The following is a 21,588-nucleotide window of genomic DNA, read 5'->3' on the forward strand; positions in this document are numbered from 1 at the left end:
GTATTGTCATAAAACTAGCATGGAACATAAGAAATTATAGATACGTTGGAGATGTATCAATGATGAGCAACTATACTTGTTGGCCAAGCAACCATTGATATGGGGTGGCCCGATCTTCTCAGTAAGCGAGGTGGATGGTGATGAACACACGATGAACACAGCGGAGATAACTTGTATGACGCAACGAGATCTCTCGATTGGTCCCTATCGCCAGATGCAACAGCTCTCAACCCTGCAAGATATTCGCAACTCCACACACTTGCGCACGTAGCCGCCGACCACGAAGCGGTAAGTTGCAACCTCCCAATTCCCAATGGAACAGCAGATCACACAAGACTTTCAGCAATTCCACACCAAATCAAAGCAATCGGGTGTAGAGATTCAATAGAGTTGCAAAGCAAACAACTATGAACAAGGGTTTATCTTAAACGTGGTCTAAAGCAACTTGTGGGGCGTCCCAGGGACTTATATAGGCGTCTGGGATGACCTCAGGTCCAAAAAGTACGAAAATAACCGACCAGAATAGATCTGGTCGAGACAGACTCGGACTCGGCCGGCCTGGGGGCCGGTCGACCGGGTCTGGGACCGGCCCATCTGGTTGAAACCGGATCTGGGACCGGGTGGTGACCGGGCTACCCTCCCGGGCTTACTGGATAGTGCCCGGTTGGCACAAGCGCCACAGCCGGTTTGGACCGGGCGCGCCCGGCGCTGGATCCGGTCGGACCGGGCCTGGGACCGGTTGGTCCGGCGGCACGGCCGGTCGGGCCGGATCTGGCACCGGCCTGGACTTCGTCTTCCCCTCTCACGCATTCCTCCCGCTCCTCCCTCGCGCGTCCATGGGATGTCTTCATGTCCAGCTCCATGTCCAGCTTCACGTCCATCTTCTGGTCCAGCTGTTCCTCTCCTCCTCGTGCGATGCTTGGTTCCTCTTCATACCTGATCATACATAAGTAATAGGACTTAGGCAGTATAAAATTCTCATCGATCAAAGTATCACTAAGGAACAAGTTCACCTGTTGTTTAAGTAGCTTCGCACGAGCTCGTGTCATTGGTCCAATCCTAACTTCATTGGACTTGAGCTTCACAGCAGGATCATCTTCAGCTTGTAACGACAGAGGTAGTAGTGAGGTAGGGATGTCCTCATCATCTCCCCCCCCCCTTCAAAAGGCGTCGACCTCGACGCTCCAAGGTCTTCTCCATCATATGGTGTCAGATCAGCAACATTGAAAGAAGTACTGACACCAAACTCATCTTCTGGAAGATCTATCGAGTATGCATTATCATTGATCTTAGCAAGCACCTTGTAAGGACCAGCGCCACGAGGAAGCAACTTGGACTTCCGTAGCTTCGGGAACCTGTCCTTGCGAAAGTGTACCCAAACCAAATCACCAGGCTTGAACAACATCTCCTTGCGCTTCTTATTCGTTCTTGCAGCATTGCTCTTGCCTTTCTTTTCGATCAACTCTTTAGTCTTCAAATGTATCTTTCTCACAAAATTTGCCCTCTTGGATGCCTCCATATTGACTCTCTCATGTATGGGTAGAGGCAACAAATCAAGCGGAGTAATGGGTTTGAAACCATACACCACCTCAAAAGGACATAGCTCTGTGGTAGAATGTACTGCCCTATTGTAAGCAAACTCCACATGCGGCAAACACTCTTCCCACTCCTTCAGGTTCTTCTTGATCATGGATCTCAACAGTTGTGACAAGGTTCTATTCACCACTTCAGTTTGACTATCAGTTTGGGGATGACAAGTAGTGCTGAAAAGCAGCTTCGTCCCCAGCTTCTTCCAAAGCGTCTTCCAAAAGTAGCTCATAAACTTCACGTCACGATCAGAAATAATAGTCTTCGGGACTCCATGTAGACGTACAATCTCCCTGAAAAACAGGTTAGCAATATGCGACGCATCGTCTCTCTTGTGGCAGGCAATAAAGTGTGACATCTTAGAGAATCTATCCACTACCACAAATATAGAATCATGGCCTCTTTTAGTACGCGGCAAACCCAACACAAAATCCATACTTATATCCTCCCAAGGTGTAGTAGGTGCCGGTAACGGAGTATACAAACCGTGAGGCTTCATCTTGGACTTGGACTTGTTGCAAGTAATGCATCTCTTCACATATCTATCCACGTCCCGCCTCATCTTTGGCCAATAAAAGTGGTCAGCTAGCATGAGTAGCGTCTTCTCACGCCCAAAGTGACCCATCAAACCTCCAGCATGTGATTCCTGCAATAAGAGCAAACGCACAGACGATTCTGGAACACATAGTTTGTTAGCCCTAAACAAGAACCCATCATGTATGTGATATTTTTCCCATGCTTTACCAAGAGCACAAGAGCGATATGGTTCAGCAAAATCATGATCAGTAGCATATAAATCACATAATATCTCTAATCTAGGAACTTTAACATCAAGTTGAGTTAATAGCATATTCTTCCTAGACAGATCATCAGCAACAATATTATCTTTTCCCTTCTTATGCTTAATAATGTATGGAAAAGACTCAATGAACTCAACCCACTTAGGTAGACGCTTATGCAAAGTAGATTGGGCTTTCAGATATTTTAAAGCTTCATGATCAGAATGTATGATAAATTCTTTTGGCCACAAGTAATGTTGCCAAACCTCAAGAACTCTAATTAAAGCATACAATTCTTTATCATATATAGGATAGTTCAACTTAGCACCAGAAAGTTTCTCAGAAAAATATGCAATTGGGCGACCCTCTTGCATCAACACACCACCAATTCCAATACCACTAGCATCACATTCAATCTCAATTTGCTTATTGAAATCAAGAAGTGCAAGCAACGGTGCAGAAGTTAACAATCGTTTCAGTTCATCAAATGCATGATCTTGAGCTGCGCCCCACTCAAAGACAACACCCTTTTTAGTCAAATCATTCAAAGGTGCAGCAATAGTACTAAAGTTGGGCACAAATCTTCTATAAAACCCAGCTAGACCATGAAAACTTCGTACTTGACTCACATTCATGGGAGTAGGCCAATTTTGAATAGCTTCAATTTTAGACTCATCTACTTCTACTCCATGCTTAGAGACAACATAACCCAGAAATATGACCTTATCTTTGCAAAATGTGCACTTCTCAAGATTACCATAGAGTTGATTATCACGCAACACTTGCAAAACATGTCTAATATGTATAGTATGATCAGATTCATTGCGGCTGTAGATTAATATGTCATCAAAATACACAACCACAAATTTGCCAATAAAATCACGCAAAACATGGTTCATCAGTCTCATGAAGGTGCTAGGTGCATTAGTTAGACCAAAAGGCATTACTAACCACTCATATAAACCAAATTTTTTTTAAAGGTTGTTTTCCACTCATCCCCTTCTTTCATCCTAATTTGATGATAACCACTACGCAAATCAATTTTAGAGAAAACAGTAGCACCACTCAATTCATCTAGCATATCCTCTAAACGGGGAATAGGATGACGATATCGAATAGTAATGTTGTTAATTGCTCTACAATCTACGCACATACGCCATGTACCATCTTTCTTAGGGACTAGAATAACAGGAACAGCACAAGGACTAAGGATTATGCGGATATAACCTTTGTCGAGTAGCGCTTGTACTTGCTTCTGTATCTCCTTTGTCTCTTCGGGATTAGTGCGATATGGCGCCCTATTGGGCAGCAAGGCGCCGGGGATCAAGTCAATTTGATGCTCAATACCACGTAGCGGTGGTAATCCTGTGGGCACCTCCTTCGGAAACACATCACTGAATTCCTGCAAAACATTAGAAACACCAAGAGAAAGAGGGGTCATGTCGTTAGAAACCAAAACCGTACCCATGTACATAAGCACAAGAGGCATGGCTGTAGGATCCTCACTAAATTCTCTCATGTCTTCTTTGGTGGCTATAAGCACTAAGGAATTCACTCTCTCACCTTTCGTTATATCACTCACGACATTACAATTCTCTCGCCTATCTAGAGGTGCATCCTCCAAGTTTACTTCAATCTTCTGACGAGACTCATTGACAATTTGTTGTGGTGACATAGGCTGTAAGTTAATTTTCTTGCCCTTGTACTCCAAGTGATATGTATTGGCACGGCCATTGTGTTGCACAGAACGGTCATAGAGCCAAGGCCGACCCAATAGTAGGTGACACACCGTCATAGAAACTACATCAAAGTCAATGCAATCCTTATACGGTCCAATCTCAAACTCAACACGCACCATGTGGTTTACCTTCATCTCACCATTGTCGCTCAACCACTGAATATAATATGGATGCGGGTGCGGTAGATACTTCAACTTTAGCTTGGTACACAACTCCTTGCTTGCTAAATTGCGGCAACTCCCGCCATCAATAATAACCTTGCAAGCCTTGTCAGGACCAACTAAAGCCTTGGTTTGGAACAAATTGCAGCGCTGAGTAGATGCACTAGGCAACACATTAAGAGCACGCTGCGACACAACAATAGTGCGAGCATCAGAAGGATATGCATCTTCACCATCAGTGTCATAGTCATCATCGTCTGGAGCATTTGGATCAACATCATCTCCAGTCTCATACTCATTGTCCTCATTGATAATCATGACTTTGCGGTTAGGACAATCTCTCTTGAAGTGACCCTTGCCACCACATGTATGACAAACCATATCACGATTGCGCGCAGTAGACATGCTAGACCCACTCGTACTTGCAGCAGATTCGGACTTCTTTGCGGTAGACACATTGGAGCCCGGCTTACTAGATGAAGTAGAGTATGGTGCAGAGCGCGTTGATGGTGTCTGCGCCGCAGGTGGGGGCGCGCGAGGCGTGAAGCGCCCAGCTCCCGTAGCACGTCCCTTAACCTTTGCTTCTTCAGCCAACTGCGATTCAGCTTCTCTTGCATGATGTAACAATTGATTCATATTGGTGTAGCTGTAATGATGAACAATGTCTTTAACATCATACTTCAATCCATTGAGAAAACGCTGCATTGTCATCTCTAGAGACTCACGGACACGGCCACGCTGCATAAGCATCTCCATCTCCATGTAGTACTCATCCATAGTCTTCACACCTTGCCTCAACAGGGTCAACTTATCAAATATTGTACGCAAATAATTAGTGGGCACAAACCGAGCATTCATCGCCTCCTTCATAGCACGCCATGTAATAATAGCAACTCACCATCTGCTTGGCGATTACGAACAAGGGCATCCCACCAATGCAATGCATAACCATCAAATTCGGAAGAAGCAAGCTTGATCTTCCTATCTTCAGTATAGTTTGGATGTAAGCTCCATAACTTCTCAATCTTGAGCTCCCAAGTGAGGTATTCTTCAACGTCAGCTCCTCCTTCAAACTTGGGTATGTAAAACTTGGGCTTACCCAATCCATCTTCTTCATCTTGTCCACGACCATGGCGGCCAAGCGGAGCCCAACCACGGGGACGATTAGCACGACCAGGTACTTCATCAGAATCTTCATCTTGTTGTTGCTGTTGGTTTGTGAGATTGTCAACAGCCAATTGTAAAGTTTGAAGAGTACGCATTTGATCCGCCATTGCAGTAACGGTCTCATTAGTAGCATCCATCTTTTGGTTGATCTCATCAATCGTGCCCTTAAGCTCATCATCCTGAGTGCGGAATTCACGCCGCATCTCATTACGAAGAGCTTCAAACTCCCTCCATGTGATAATATCTGCGGAATCCTTGTTTTCCTGGTTAACAAGCTTATGATCACTAGCAGACTTGATTAGTAGGTTAGTGCACTAAATCAAAAATATATGGTGGTACTCTCACAACTCACTCAAAACTGATAAGAAAAGGAGATCTTACCGTTCCAAAGTAAATTAGTGTTGCTTACCACTTGTAGGAACAACTAGTGCACAGATGTAGCGAAGCGAATATCAAGGGTATAAGAACAATCACACGACAAAGCAGGGTATATGTGGGGCTGTAGGTAGGCTACCTATTTGCACCAATAACAAGCTCTAGCGCTGACCGTAGACAACCAAAGATACTCACACAAGGCGATAAATGTGGCAATGCAACTATATGGATAAAAGGTTGCAATGCACTCGAGAGATGCTAGCAAAGCTCAACGAAACAGGCACAAGATTGCTCAACTACGGGTGCAGTTAAAGAAAACTTAGGCCTTCACTTGATTCTACTAGCACTTCTCTTTTCTTTTTGTATTTTTCTTTTAGAACGCAGCTATGTAGCTCTTTTTGCTTTTTGCAATTTTTTTTTTTGATTTTATGACTCAACTCCTTGATAACACGGCCAACAAGATATGCAAAGCACCAAAACCCTAATGAGCAGCCAGTCGAGCGGTAAAACTAGTCTCTTCTGGGAAAGTTCCTAGTCACGTATATCGAAAGGCTGTAGCTATGGTTTGGACAAACACACTGTATGCTATGTGGACTCGGAGTAAACAAAAACTGACTCTAGATGATGAGCTAGATGAAAAGAAAACACAAACCCTAACAATTCTACTAGAAGAAAGATAAAGATATGCAAAATTAACTACGATAAGCAACTAAAACTCGAAATTAGTGCAAGCTATGGCTATGGCAAACCCTAACCCTAATTTTTTTTGGCTTTTTCTGGATAGAAAAACACTCACAACTCAACTATCTGGATTGTGGATGGCTTACCGAGGAAACACTGAAATCTGATACCAAGATGATATGGGGTGGCCCGATCTTCTCAGTAAGCGAGGTGGATGGTGATGAACACACGATGAACACAGCGGAGATAACTTGAAGATAACTTGTATGACGCAACGAGATCTCTCGATTGGTCCCTGTCGCCAGATGCAATAGCTCTCAACCCTGCAAGATATTCGCAACTCCACACACTTGCGCACGTAGCCGCCGACCATGAAGCGGTAAGTTGCAACCTCCCAATTCCAAATGGAACAGCAGATCACACAAGACTTTCAGCAATTCCACACCAAATCAAAGCAATCGGGTGTAGAGATTCAGTAGAGTTGCAAAGCAAACAACTATGAACTAGGGTTTATCTTAAACGTGGTCTAAAGAAACTTATGGGGCGTCCCAGGGACTTATATAGGCGTCTGGGACGACCTCAGTTCCAAAAAGTACGAAAATAACCGACACAGAATAGATCTGGTCGGGCCGGATCTGGCACCGGCCTGGACTTCGTCTTCCCCTCTCGCGCATTCCTCCCGCTCCTCCCTCGCGCGTCCATGGGATGTCTTCATGTCCAGCTCCATGTCCAGCTTCACGTCCATCTTCTGGTCCAGCTGTTCCTCTCCTCCTCGTGCGATGCTTGGTTCCTCTTCATACCTGATCATACATAAGTAATAGGACTTAGGCAGTATAAAATTCTCATCGATCAAAGTATCACTAAGGAACAAGTTCACCTGTTGTTTAAGTAGCATCGCACGAGCTCATGTCATTGGTCCAATCCTAACTTCATTGGACTTGAGCTTCACAGTAGGATCATCTTCAGTTTGTAATGACGGAGGTAGTAGTGAGGTAGGGATGTCCTCATCAACCATCTTCAACTATATCAACTTTTCAAGGGTACGAGATTAAAGGGAACACATTTTACACGTTCGCCGAAGATAAAAAGAGCACCAACCAAAACAGTGGTGTCCGCTTTGATGCAGCAGATGACAATGGGAAGAAGGTCACATGTTATGGGTACATAGAGGAGATATGGGAACTTGAATATGGACCTAATTTCAAGGTCCCTTTGTTCCGGTGCAAATGGTTCAACCTGAAAGACGAGGTACAGGTAGACCCGCAGTACGGAATGACTACAGTGGATCTCAAGAATCTAGAGTACGACACTGAACCATTCGTCCTAGCCAGTGAAGTGGCTCAGGTTTTTTATGTGAAGGACATGTCTAGCAAACTAGAAAAAGAAAAGAAAGGCAAGAGGACACATCATACGATGAGCCAAAGCGGCACATAGTTCTTTCAGGAAAAAGAAACATCGTGGGAGTAGAGGACAAGATAGACATGTCAGAAGATTATAATAAGTTTGATGATATTCCACCCTTCAAGGTAAAAACTGACCCAAGCATCATCTTAAGTAATGAAGATTGTCCATGGTTGCGTCGCAATCAGAAGAAAGGGAAACAGACAAAGAAAATTCAGAAGACTAGCTAGATTAGGATCATAACTTGTGTATCTCAATATGGAAATCACTTTTGTGTAATGATGTTACTGTATGTAAGATATTAACAATGGAGATGGTTGGCTTGTTTTACTAGTTAAGTAGCTTTCACGGGCTTGCAGGGAAATTTTTCCAAGGCGGAACTTCCGAAGATGCCATAGGGTGTGTGCACCAAGGGCATCTTCGAGAAGTTCTGCCACGGGAGACTTCCCAACCCTTTCCCCAACACTGTTAGAGGAGATGGAGTCTTTCACGGGCTAGCAGGAAAATATTTCCCCAGGCGGAACTTCCGAAGATGCCATAGGGTGTGTGCACCAAGGGCACCTTCGAGAAGTTCCGCCACGGGAGATTTCCCAACCCTTTTCTCCATCCATGGGGATGAAACTCTCCATCCATGTTGGCTTGTTGAGCTGCTTGCCATGGCGTATTGATGCTCCTTTTATAGGCACGGCGCCGCTTCTACTCTGTCTTCTTCCTCCGACAGGGCGTCGTGCGCTACATGCTTTATCTCATCGAGCAGGGCGTCCTTATCCTGCCGACAGCTTTAGTACCGGTTGCACCCACCAGCCGGTACTAAAGGTTACCCACGCGTCCTTATCCCACCGATAGTTTTGTTATATGCCAGAAACCCACCTTTAGTACCGGTTGCACCCACCAGCCGGTACTAAAGGTTACCCACGCATCCTTATCCCACCGACAGTTTTGTTACATGACAGAAAAACCACCTTTAGTACCGGTTGCATCCACCAGCCGGTACTAAAGGTTTGTCGCGCCATTGCGTTCCCGCCTATTTTCTTCCCGCGCTTTCCACCGGTTCCCGCCTCTGCCTTCCCGCCATTTTTTCACTATATATATGTAGGGTTGGTCTCCATTTACATATCACATCTAGACTCATATCTGCAAACCTCATCATTCTCTCCCATGGCTTCCATCGTATCTCTAACTCCCCGGGAGGCAGAGGCGCTTTGCGCCTCGAACTACCCCTGCCCGCCGGGCTACCGCGTCCCGACCGGCTGGTTTGTGAGCATCGGAGGCGTACCGGTCCCTCCTATCCCTCTAGGTGTGGCACGCGAGATGGCCATCACGAACCACTACTACTTCGAGCTCACGCCAGAGCAGCGGAGGAATCCCTAGTGGCATCCCGACTACAGCTCGACTTGGGAAAGCTTCTTCATCAATCGGCGTGAGAGTGCGCTTGCCAGGCACGAGGAGGACGGCCCACCTCGTTCGAACTTCAACGAGGCTGTCAACACCCGGATTTTAAGTCCGGATGCCTATTATGTCATCCATCGCAATCCCAGGAATATTGTTGTTGTGAGACATAACAGTTGATATCATAAGTCATCATTCATTACAAGCCATCATCGTCTTAGATCACATGATCCAATATTACAACCATAGTTGATCTATTGATCAACACAACAACACAAATAGCGGAAGCGTAATAGAGGTGGACTTTCTAATCCACAGGCCAACGCTTGACGTTAGCAGACTCCTAGTTGGTGTAGACGTCCTGTTGGCCGTCATCCTCGTACTGCTGCTCCGCTTCATATTCTGGCCATTTGAATAGCCAGGGACACAGCCGTGAGTACTTTAAAGTACTCGCAAACTAATGCTAGTGTTATTACTTGTCAATTTTAGTAAGGGGGATGCTAAGCTCTAAGTTTATTTGCATAAAAGCCAATTTTAGTTCATAAGCATTTCATCAAAGACCCATCATATGCTAATTAACTCAAGTGGGAACATTAGTGTCCTTCCCACATTGCAATTGTGGTTCAATTCATGTTCAACATTCATGTCCCCATTTATTTCATCATTCAGTTCTAGAAATCATCTGACAATGGACAACACATGGCCTTTCCAATTGTCCGTAACCGTGCACTACAAGAAAAGTTCTGATAGACAACGTCTCAAAATCGTCCGCTAAGGGGTATTTTTCGTCGCCTATGGGCCTAACCTGACGATATGGGTTCTGTTGTCGAAACTGCGTCAGGCAAAGTCCTACGACGATTTTTTCGGTCCGTCGCGCTTGGGCGCCCTTCCGCCACGGAAAATCGGAACGTTGCCCAAGTGTTTCCGGGAGCCCGTTGACTGCTGACGTCATGCAAACTGACACGTGGCAGACGCCGTTAACTGGCAGTTAACGGCGTTAACCGGCTGAAACCCCGTGGTAGATGGTAGGCCCACACGTGGCCTGCCACGTCTTAAGCGTGCCGGCCCATTAAGTTTGCGGGCCGGGCCAGCTGACTTAGTTTGACCGGTCAACTATATAGCTGGGCTGGTCCATTAGTTACGTGGGCCGGGCCTAACCTCTAAGGTTGACTGGTCAAAACTTTAATGGGCCAGCCCACTAAGCATGTGGGCCGGGCCGAATGCACTCGTTTGACCGGTCAACAGGCAAAAGGGCCGGCCCACAAGACATGTGGGACCCACTTTCCTGTTATCGGGCCGGGCCATTTAACTAGTGGGATCCACCTTAAAGCAACTGGGCCGGCCCAAGAAGTTATTGGGCCGGCCCAATTAGCATGTGGGTCCCACTTTCCTGCTATCGGGCCGGCCCATTTAGTACGTGGGGTCCACAATAGATCAAATGGGCTGGCCCAACAAGAAAGTGGGCCGGGCCAAAAACACAGGTGGGTCCCACTTTCCTGTTAAAGGGCCGGCCCATTTAGTATGTGGGGTCCACCATATAGCAAGTGGGCCGGCCCAACAAGATAGTGGGCCGGGCCAAAAACACAGGTGGGTCCCACTTTCCAGTTAAAGGGCCGGCCCATTTAGTATGTGGGGTCCACCATATAGCAATTGGGCTGGCCCAACAAGATAGTGGGCTGGGCCAAAAACACAGGTGGGTCCCACTTTCCTGTTAAAGGGCCGACCCATTTAGTATGTGGGGTCCACCATATAGCAAGTGGGCCGGGCCAACAAGATAGTGGGCCGGGCCAAAAACACATGTGGGTCCCACTTTCCTGTTAAAGGGCCGGCCCATTTAGTATGTGGGGTCCACCATATAGCAAGTGAGCTGGCCCAACAAGATAGTGGGCCAGCCAAATCAGCAGGTGGGGCCCACTTTCCTGTTAACGGGCCGGCCCAATAAGTAGGTGGCCGACCCAAAATGAAAGTGGGTCCCACACTACTGTAAGTGGGCCGGCCCAATCTGTTGTAGGGCCCTGGTTGTTTGACTAGTCAACTTGCATTAAATTTCATGAGCCTAAAATCTGGTATCAATGATACACACAATTACATACACAAATAAAATAACTAGGAAAATTACAAGGCAATTAATGTGCCCAAATAAAAAAATTACATAGAATCATTGAGGACTTCTATTAGCATCATCAATAACACGTTGACATTTGGCAATCGCCTTGATTGAATCTTGTGTACTCTTGGTCAACATATCAGCTACAGATCTTAAAGCAGCAATACCATGTCTTTTATAAAGTACAACCTTGAGATATTTACTGTTTGATGAAAGGAATGGTCTAGGTTGACGGCTATGAGAGGATGCATCAGAAGAAAGATCATAACTTTTTGTGGGCCTCTCTTCTGATGAAGATTGCTTCATCACAACTGCATTCTGATAATAATGCAAAAAGAGTTAAACGATGAACTCTGCAAACATGTATTAAGCATTGTCGATATGAGATAGTCACAAGTACTAAGCACAGACTTACATTATATCGTTGCATAGGCTCACCCCGGAACCTTTTTTGCGCTCTATCTTCTACTAAGGACTTCTTCATTACACCTGCATTCTAGTAATATGCAACATAGTTACAACAGTGAACTATTCAAACATTTATTATGCAATGTAGATATAAGATAATAACAAGTTCCATAAATAAGACAATGTGTGGAACTTGTACTAAGCACAGACTTACATCATAATGTTGCACAGGGTCGCTTTGGCGACTATCTTCTAATGATGACTGCTTCATTAAAACTGCATTCTGGTAATATTGCAAACATAGTTACAACAATTAACTATTCAAACATGTATTACGCAATGTAGAGATCAGATAACAGCATGTAGCAGAAATAAGCACAAGATAAGATAAGATGCATGTACTGAGCACATACTGGCTCGCTGCAGGTCCTTCTCTTGCGTGCACTAGTCGTGGTCGACATGCCTATCATTTTAGGTTCAGCCATCAAGTGAAATGCTAATCCTCCTGCTCCATTGTCCTTAATCTGTGTTTAGATATCACATTTAAGACCAAGTCAGCTGGTTTCAAATAACAAAAAACTTGAGCTGCCAAATGAATAAGCCAATATTTACCAGATATCAGATTAAAACCAACTAGATGTTGCTTTTCATGAGATACGAATTTCAGACATTCAGATTTAGAGTAGGGTAATGCCAAGGTTTTCCACATAAAGTAAACTGGCATTAAGAATGACCAAATGTCAGGTTCAAATCACCTTCGCAGTTGCTCCAAGACAAGCATATCAAATAGGCAGAAACATAGTAAAGCATGAATGGCATTGCTATGGCAGGGTTCCAAGTGTTAATCTCTTGCATAAGGAACAATGCATATAGGTTATAGATAATAACGGAAGTAAACTGCCAAAATTACCAACCAAGAACTCAGATTCCAACCTTCCCTAGCGTCCCCGCTGTTAATGTTGGATATTCTAATAAGTGGTTCGCATGATCAATCCCTAGGAAAAATAACATTGACAAGTTAGTCTACGATAATACAAAGACCAGACATGCACGCAGCAATAACTATACAAGCTGTGCGACAGGAGCATTCGTGGAAAAAAAATAGCTATAAGCTAAAGACGACGTATAAGAGCAAGCAGATTGGAAATGCACATAGCATGATTATAAAAGCAGTGTGAGAATAGCAGGCACGAGAAAACAGCTAGCGGCTAGCGGTGAGCTAATGACGTGGTATAAGAACAACCAGATTGGAAATGCCCATAGCATGACTATAAAAGGAATAGCATGCAGTACAAAAACAGTTGGCAGCAAATGAATGGGTATAAGGCTATAAGTATGTGGATGCACACAGGTGTCAGTAGAATGAACAGGATGGTAGCGACCGGATAATGCTTTTGTACTGTACAATATTTAAACGAACTTCATGCGAAGTAACACATCAAGAAAGTTAATGGCATATGAGATCTGCAAATAACTACACAAAACATGGCTAAAGAAACACCGCGATCTAACGGGCCAGCGTACTAACCAAGCTGCGGCGGGGTGGACGGGGGCGGCAACTTGCATTCCAGCGGCGGCGAACGCGGGAGACGATGAGTCGACCCTGTTTCAGTAGAAGCGGGCGTTAGTGAAGCAGATCTGGTTGGCTGGCAAGGGATTCGGTGAAGTTGATACAGCCGGTGCGCCGAGCTAGTCGGTGGAATAGATCGGCTTCTGTGGAGGGGGGGCCGCGGTGAAGTAGACCCGGTTCCGTTGGAGAGGATCCGGTGCGTTGACAGGAAAGGCGTTGATTGCTATGCTGTGGATGAGGTCGGTGGTGAAGCAGATCCGTCGGTGGCGAGATCGGCGTTGAAGCAGATCCGTCGGTGGCGAGGTCGGCGGTGAAGCAGATCCGTCGGTGGCGAGGGCGGCGGGGGAGCGGATCAGGTGGGTGGACAGCCAACACGATAAGGCTACGCTGTGGAGGAGTATGCCGGCGGCGAAGCAGATCTAGTACTGTAGAGAGTCAGAGCTTTGGCGTGTGAGAGTATTTTTGAGCTAATGGGGCGAATGGTTGGTGGGTGGGTGTGGGCCTGTGGGGAGGGTTCGGGATCTAGGCAAGATATTTCATTGTTACCGAATGAGCCCTCCATGGTCGGTGGGTTGTAGCTTCCGGACCAGGGTTAAAAGGGTAAAACTGGTCACGGGATTTTCGAATGGATTCGGCGGGATGATTTGGCGCGGGGCCGAAATTTTCAATTTCAAGCTACGAGCAGAACGACAAAAATAATGTTCTTCCCCAGGGAGCTCTCCTCTTCTCTTTCTCTCTCGAGTCTCTCTCACTCCCCCGGCTCCTCTCCCCCTTCTCTCCGGTGGCCTCGCCGGCCGGAGACGAGGCCGACTTCTCTATGTATATCGTACACCCTCCGAACTAAATTAATTGATTCAACTTTCCTTAGACGTGTATGTATCTAGAGTAAAAACATGTGTGGATACATCCATATTTAGATAAGCAAAGTTGAGTCATCTCATTTGGATCCGAGGGAGTTAGTGTTGTTGTAAGCTTAGATCCAGTGTTTCCCATGAGCAGAATGGCGCAATGGAGTCGGGGATCTCGTCATCGGCTTCAGATCTGGCCTATGGTGAATCTGGCGGATCAGATCTGGCGGATCTTGTCGGCCAAACCCCGATCTGGTGCCATCAAGGTGATGGCGCTAACGGTGAGGCTTGCTTTGGTCATTGCTTCAGATCTGGCCAACGGGGAAGTCAAGCTGCTAACGTTCACAAGCTCGGGGCATACGACGGCGTCATCCGTCTTGCCCGTGAACATCTTGGCCTTTCAGCGGCCCTTCTCAGAGCCAATATGCCGTTGCTGAGGCCATTCTTCTCCTTCGTCCTGGCGACTACCGGCGACACCGTCCCAAGTGGTGCGTCCCCGGCGACGGAGTTGCTGGAAAGGATGCGGAGCAGAGATCTGATGTGCGGTCCAGAAGGACTCGATTGATTTTCTTCTATATGTTTTGGGGTCCTTTTTGTAAAGTTGCAGGTCCTATTAGTTATTGTCTAGTTCTTTTGGACCTCTATGTAATTTTTTGGACTAGTTTCCATTTGCAACGATAAACTTGAATTTTGACAAGTTCACGGGAAAAAAATTCTTTGCACATATGGCCTATCATGTATGAACATTCTTAAGATTTAAACTACTATATGTAATGGCCAACACTTGCGCAAGGGGCTCGTCTAGTGCGCACTAGTTTCCATTAGCACCGATAAATTTGAATCTTGACAAGTTTTTGGAAGAAAAAATTGATTCACATATAGCCTATCATGTATGAACATTATTGGGATTCAAACTATACATATATGGCCAACACGTGTGCAAGGGGGTCCTCTAATGTGCACTAGTTTCCATTTGCACTGATAAATTTGAATCTTTACAAGTTCTCGGAAAAAAATTGCTTCACACATATGCCCTATCATGTATGAACATTATTGGGATTCATATTATATATAGATGGCCAACACTTGTGCAAGGGGGTCCTCTAATTCTTGGGGATTTCAATCTCTCTCTCTCTCTCGATCTATCGTTGGTGGCCAGAACAACACACATATGCATGCACTTTATGCGCAAAGGCGCGGGTGCCTCTAATAATTCATGTGTGTGCGTATATTTGAACATATTCTTGGGGATTTCAATCTCTATCTCTCGATCTATATATCGTTGGTGGCCAAGAAACACACTTATATATATACGCATGCACTTTATGCGCAAAGGCGCGGGTGCCTCTAATAATGTGTGTGTGCACTCGATCGATGATCCCTAAACCTTAAACCCTAAAACCCTAATCCCTAATCCCTAATTATACCCTAAACATACACCCTAAACACCCTAAACACTAAACCCTAAACCCTAGACCCTAAACCCTAAACACTACACCCTAAACCCTAAACCCTAAACCCTAAACCCTAAACCCTAACCCTAGACCCTAAACCCTAAACACTAAACACTAAACCCCAAACCCCAAAGCATAAACCCTAGACCCTAAACCCTAATTAACCCAAACCCTAACCCTAACCCTAAACCCCTAGCTAGATAACCCTAAACCCTAAACCCTAATTAAACCCTACATATATATATAGGCCAACGACACTTCATTGCGCATCAAGCAGGTGACCAACTAATTAGCGCTGATAAATTAATTAACTTGAATTTTGACAAGTTCTCTCGAATGAAAACACATTTGATTAAGTTGCCTCATAATATATATACAATTAGTGTGCATGCGCGCATGTCATACCTTGCACATATCATTCGTGCATATATTTCAATATATATCTGAACATATTCTTGGGGATATATATATTTCAATCTCTCTCTCGATCTATATATCGTTGGTGGCCAAAAAACACACTTATATATGCATGCACTTTATGCGCAAAGGTGCGGGTGCCTCTAATTAATATGTGTGCACTCGATCGATATATGATCCCTAAACCTTAAACCCTAAAACCCTAATCCCTAATCCCTAATTATACCCTAAACATACACCCTAAACACTAAACCCTAAACCCTAGACCCTAAACCCTAAACACTACACCCTAAACCCTAAACCCTAAACCCTAAACACTAAACACTAAACCCTAAACCCTAACCCTAGACCCTAAACCCTAAACCCTAAACCCCAAACCCTAAACCCTAAACCCTAGAACCTAAACCCTAAACCCTAATTAACCCTAACACTAAAACCCTAGCTAGATAACCCTAAACCCTAATTAAACCCAACATATATATAGGCCAACGACACTTCATTGCGCATCAAGCAGGTGACCAACTAATTAGCGCTGATAAATTAATTAACTTGAATTTTGACAAGTTCTCTCGAATGAAAACACATTTGATTAAGTTGCCTCATAATATATATACAATTAGTGTGCATGCGCGCATGTCATACCTTGCACATATCATTCGTGCATATATTTCAATATATATCTGAACATATTCTTGGGGATATATATATTTCAATCTCTCTCTCGATCTATATATCGTTGGTGGCCAAAAAACACACTTATATACGCATGCACTTTATGCGCAAAGGCGCGGGTGCCTCTAATTAATATCTGTGCACTCGATCGATATATGGTCCCTAAACCTTAAACCCTAAAACCCTAATCCCTAATCCCTAATTATACCCTAAATGTACACCCTAAACACTAAACCCTAAACCCTAGACCCTAAACCCTAAACACTACACCCTAAACCCTAAACCCTAAACCCTAAACACTAAACACTAAACCCTAAACCCTAACCCTAGACCCTAAACCCTAAACCCTAAACCCTAAACCCCAAACCCTAAACCCTAAACCCTAGACCCTAAACCCTAAACCCTAATTAACCCTAACCCTAAAACCCTAGCTAGATAACCCTAAACCCTAATTAAACCCAACATATATATAGGCCAACGACACTTCATTGCGCATCAAGCAGGCGACCAACTAATTAGCGCTGATAAATTAATTAACTTGAATTTTGACAAGTTCTCTCGAATGAAAACACATTTGATTAAGTTGCCTCATAATATATATACAATTAGTGTGCATGCGCTCATGTCATACCTTGCACATATCATTCGTGCATATATTTCAATATATATCTGAACATATTCTTGGGGATATATATATTTCAATCTCTCTCTCGATCTATATATCGTTGGTGGCCAAAAAACACACTTATATACGCATGCACTTTATGCGCAAAGGCGCGGGTGCCTCTAATTAATATGTGTGCACTCGATTGATATATGATCCCTAAACCTTCAACCCTAAAACCCTAATCCCTAATCCCTAATTATACCCTAAACGTACACCCTAAACACTAAACCCTAAACCCTAGACCCTAAACCCTAAACACTACACCCTAAACCCTAAACCCTAAACACTAAACACTAAACCCTAAACCCTAACCCTAGACCCTAAACCCTAAACCCTAAACCCCAAACCCTAAACCCTAAACCCTAGACCCTAAACCCTAAACCCTAAACACTAAACACTAAACCCTAGACCATAAACCCTAAACCCTAAACCCTAATTAAACCCAACATATATATAGGCCAACGACACTTCATTGCGCATCAAGCAGGCGACCAACTAATTAGCGCTGATAAATTAATTAACTTGAATTTTGACAAGTTCTGTCGAATGAAAACACATTTGATTAAGTTACCTCATATATACAATTAGTGTGCATGCGCGCATGTCATACCTTGCACATATCATTCGAGCATATATTTCAATATATATCTGAACATATATATTCTTGGGGATACATATACATTTCAATCTCTCTCTCGATCTATATATCATTGGTGGCCAAAAAACACACTTATATACGCATGCACTTTATGCGCAAAGGCGCGGGTACCTCTAATAATGTGTGTGTGCACTCGATCGATCGTTGATCCCTAAACCTTCAACCCTAAAACCCTAATCCCTAATCCCTAATTATACCCTAAACGTACACCCTAAACACCCTAAACACTAAACCCTAAACCCTAGACCCTAAACCCTAAACACTACACCCTAAACCCTAAACCACTACACCCTAAACCCTAAACCCCAATTAAGCCCTACATATATATATAGGCCAACGACACTTCATTGTGCATCAAGCAGGCGACCAACTAATTAGCGCTGATAAATTAATTAACTTGAATTTTGACAAGTTTTCTCGAATGAAAATATATTTGATTAAGTTGCCTCATAATATATATACAATTAGTGTGCATGCGCGCATGTCATACCTTGCACATATCATTCGTGCATATATTTCAATATATATATCTGGACATATTCTTGGGGATATATATACATTTCAATCTCTCTCTCGATCTATATATCGTTGGTGGCCAAAAAACACACTTATATACGCACGCACTTTATGCGCAAAGGCGCGGGTGCCTCTAATAATGTGTGTGTGCACTCGATCGATGATCCCTAAACCTTTAAACCCTAAAACCCTAGTCCCTAATCCCTAATTATACCCTAAACGTACACCCTAAACACCCTAAACACTAAACCCTAAACCCTAGACCCAACACCCTAAACACTACACCCTAAACCCTAAACCCTAAACACTATACACCCTAAGCCTAAACCCTAAACCCTAGACCCTAAACCCTACACCCTAAACCCTAAAACTAAACCCCAAACCCTAAACCCTAAACCCTAAACCATAATTAACAATAACCCTAACCCTAAAACCCTAGCTAGATAACCCTAAACCCTAAACCCTAATTAAACCCTACATATATATAGGCCAACGACACTTCATTGCGCATCAAGCAGGCGACCAACTAATTAGCGCTGATAAATTAATTAACTTGAATTTTGACAAGTTCTCTCGAATGAAAACACATCTGATTAATTAGTTGCCTCATAATATATATATATACAATTAGTGTGCATGCGCGCATGTCATACCTTGCACATATCATTCATGCATATATTTCAATATATATCTGAACATATTCTTGGGGATATATATACATTTCAATCTCTCTCTATCTATATATCGTTGGTGGCCAAAAATCACACTTATATACGCATGCACTTTATGCGCAAAGGCGCAGGTGCCTCTAATAATGTGTGTGTGCACTCGATCGATGATCCCTAAACCTAAAACCCTAATCCCTAATCCCTAATTATACCCTAAACACCCTAAACACTAAACCCTAAACCCTAGACCCTAAACTCTAAACACTACACCCTAAACCCTAAACACTAAACACTAAACCCTAGACCCTAAACCCTAAACCCTGATTAAACCCTACATATATATAGGCCAACGACACTTCATTGCGCATCAAGCAGGCGACCAACTAATTAGCGCTGATAAATTAATTAACTTAAATTTTGACAAGTTCTCTCGAAAGAAAACACATTTGATTAAGTTGCCTCATAATATATATATACAATTAGTGTGCATGCGCGCATGTCATACCTAGCACATATCATTCGTGCATATATTTCAATATATATCTGAACATATTCTTGGGGATATATATACATTTCAATCTCTCTCTCGATCTATATATCGTTGGTGGCCAGAATTAAACACACACTTATATACGCATGCACTTTATGCGCAAAGGCGCGGGTGCCTCTAATAATGTGTGTGTGTGCACTCGATCGATGATCCCTAAACTTTAAACCCTAACACCCTAATCCCTAATCCCTAATTATACCCTAAACGTACACCCTAAACCCTAAACACTAAACCCTAAACCCTAGACCCTAAACCCTAAACACTATACCCTAAACCCTAAACACTAAACACTAAACCCTAAACCCTAACCCTAGACCCTAAACCCTAAACCCCAAACCCTAAACCCTAAACCCTAGACCTTAAACCCTAATTAACCCTAACCCTAAAACCCTAGCTAGATAACCCTAAACCCTAAACCCTAATTAAACCCTACATATATATAGGCCAACGACACTTCATTGCATATCAAGCAGGCGACCAACTAATTAGCGCTGATAAATTAATTAACTTGAATTTTGACAAGTTCTCTCGAATGAAAACACATTTGATTAAGTTGCCTCATAATATATATATACAATTAGTGTGCATGCGCGCATGTCATACCTAGCACATATCATTCGTGCATATATTTCAATATATATCTGAACATATTCTTGGGGATATATATACATTTCAATCTCTCTCTCGATCTATATATCGTTGGTGGCCAGAATTAAACACACACTTATATACGCATGCACTTTATGCGCAAAGGCGCGGGTGCCTCTAATAATGTGTGTGTGTGCACTCGATCGATGATCCCTAAACCTTAAACCCTAACACCCTAATCCCTAATCCCTAATTATACCCTAAACGTACACCCTAAACCCTAAACACTAAACCCTAAACCCTAGACCCTAAACCCTAAACACTATACCCTAAACCCTAAACACTAAACACTAAACCCTAAACCCTAACCCTAGACCCTAAACCCTAAACCCCAAACCCTAAACCCTAAACCCTAGACCTTAAACCCTAATTAACCCTAACCCTAAAACCCTAGCTAGATAACCCTAAACCCTAAACCCTAATTAAACCCTACATATATATAGGCCAACGACACTTCATTGCATATCAAGCAGGCGACCAACTAATTAGCGCTGATAAATTAATTAACTTGAATTTTGACAAGTTCTCTCGAATGAAAACACATTTGATTAAGTTGCCTCATAATATATATGCAATTAGTGTGCATGCGCGCATGTCATACCTTGCACATATCATTCGTGCATATATTTCAATATATATCTGAACATATTCTTGGGGATATATATATATATTTCAATCTCTCTCTCGATCTATATATCGTTGGTGGCCAAAAAACACACTTATATACGCATGCACTTAATTTATGCGCAAAGGCACGGGTGCCTCTAATAATGTGTAATGTGTGCACTCGATCGATGATCCCTAAACCTTAAACCCTAAAACCCTAATCTCCAATCCCTAATTATACCCTAAACGTACACCCTAAACACCCTAAACACTAAACCCTAAACCCTAGACCTAAACCCTAAACACTACACCCTAAACCCTAAACCCTAAACCCTAAACCCTAAAACTAAACCCCAAACCCTAAACCCTAAACCCTAATTAACCCTAACCCTAACCCTAAAACCCTAGCTAGATAACCCTAAACCCTAAACCCTAATTAAACCCTACATATATATATAGGCCAACGACACTTCATTGCGCATCAAGCAGGCGACCAACTAATTAGTGCTGATAAATTAAT

At 43.6% G+C, this 21,588-nt stretch overlaps 1 protein-coding gene across 1 annotated transcript; it reads right to left on the minus strand.

Annotated features, from left to right (window-relative positions):
• Positions 1–7,393: 7,393 nt before the first annotated feature.
• On the minus strand, positions 7,394–12,784 carry LOC127312023 (uncharacterized). The gene is made up of 5 exons (XM_051342505.2): positions 12,208–12,784; positions 12,009–12,077; positions 11,802–11,882; positions 11,576–11,704; positions 7,394–7,510 (listed from the first exon to the last, which is right to left on the minus strand). The coding sequence occupies exons 1-5, from the start codon at positions 12,277–12,279 to the stop codon at positions 7,394–7,396; spliced, it is 468 nt and encodes a 155-aa protein (XP_051198465.2). The 5' UTR covers positions 12,280–12,784.
• Positions 12,785–21,588: the final 8,804 nt, after the last annotated feature.

The sequence above is a fragment of the Lolium perenne genome, chromosome 7 (assembly GCF_019359855.2).
Source record: "Lolium perenne isolate Kyuss_39 chromosome 7, Kyuss_2.0, whole genome shotgun sequence".
Lineage (NCBI taxonomy): Eukaryota > Viridiplantae > Streptophyta > Magnoliopsida > Poales > Poaceae > Lolium > Lolium perenne.

What these genes read in the sequence shown, in the direction of transcription:
- LOC127312023 (XM_051342505.2), bottom strand. Translation starts at nt 12,279, where the DNA reads ATGGCTGAACCTAAAATGATAGGCATGTCGACCACGACTAGTGCACGC. An exon ending in ACCCTGTGCAACATTATGAT is followed by an intron (nt 11,883 to 12,008) that starts GTAAGTCTGTGC and finishes GCATATTACTAG; the next exon opens with AATGCAGGTGTAATGAAGAA. An exon ending in CAAACAGTAAATATCTCAAG is followed by an intron (nt 7,511 to 11,575) that starts GTTGTACTTTAT and finishes AAGTTGATATAG; the next exon opens with TTGAAGATGGTTGATGAGGA.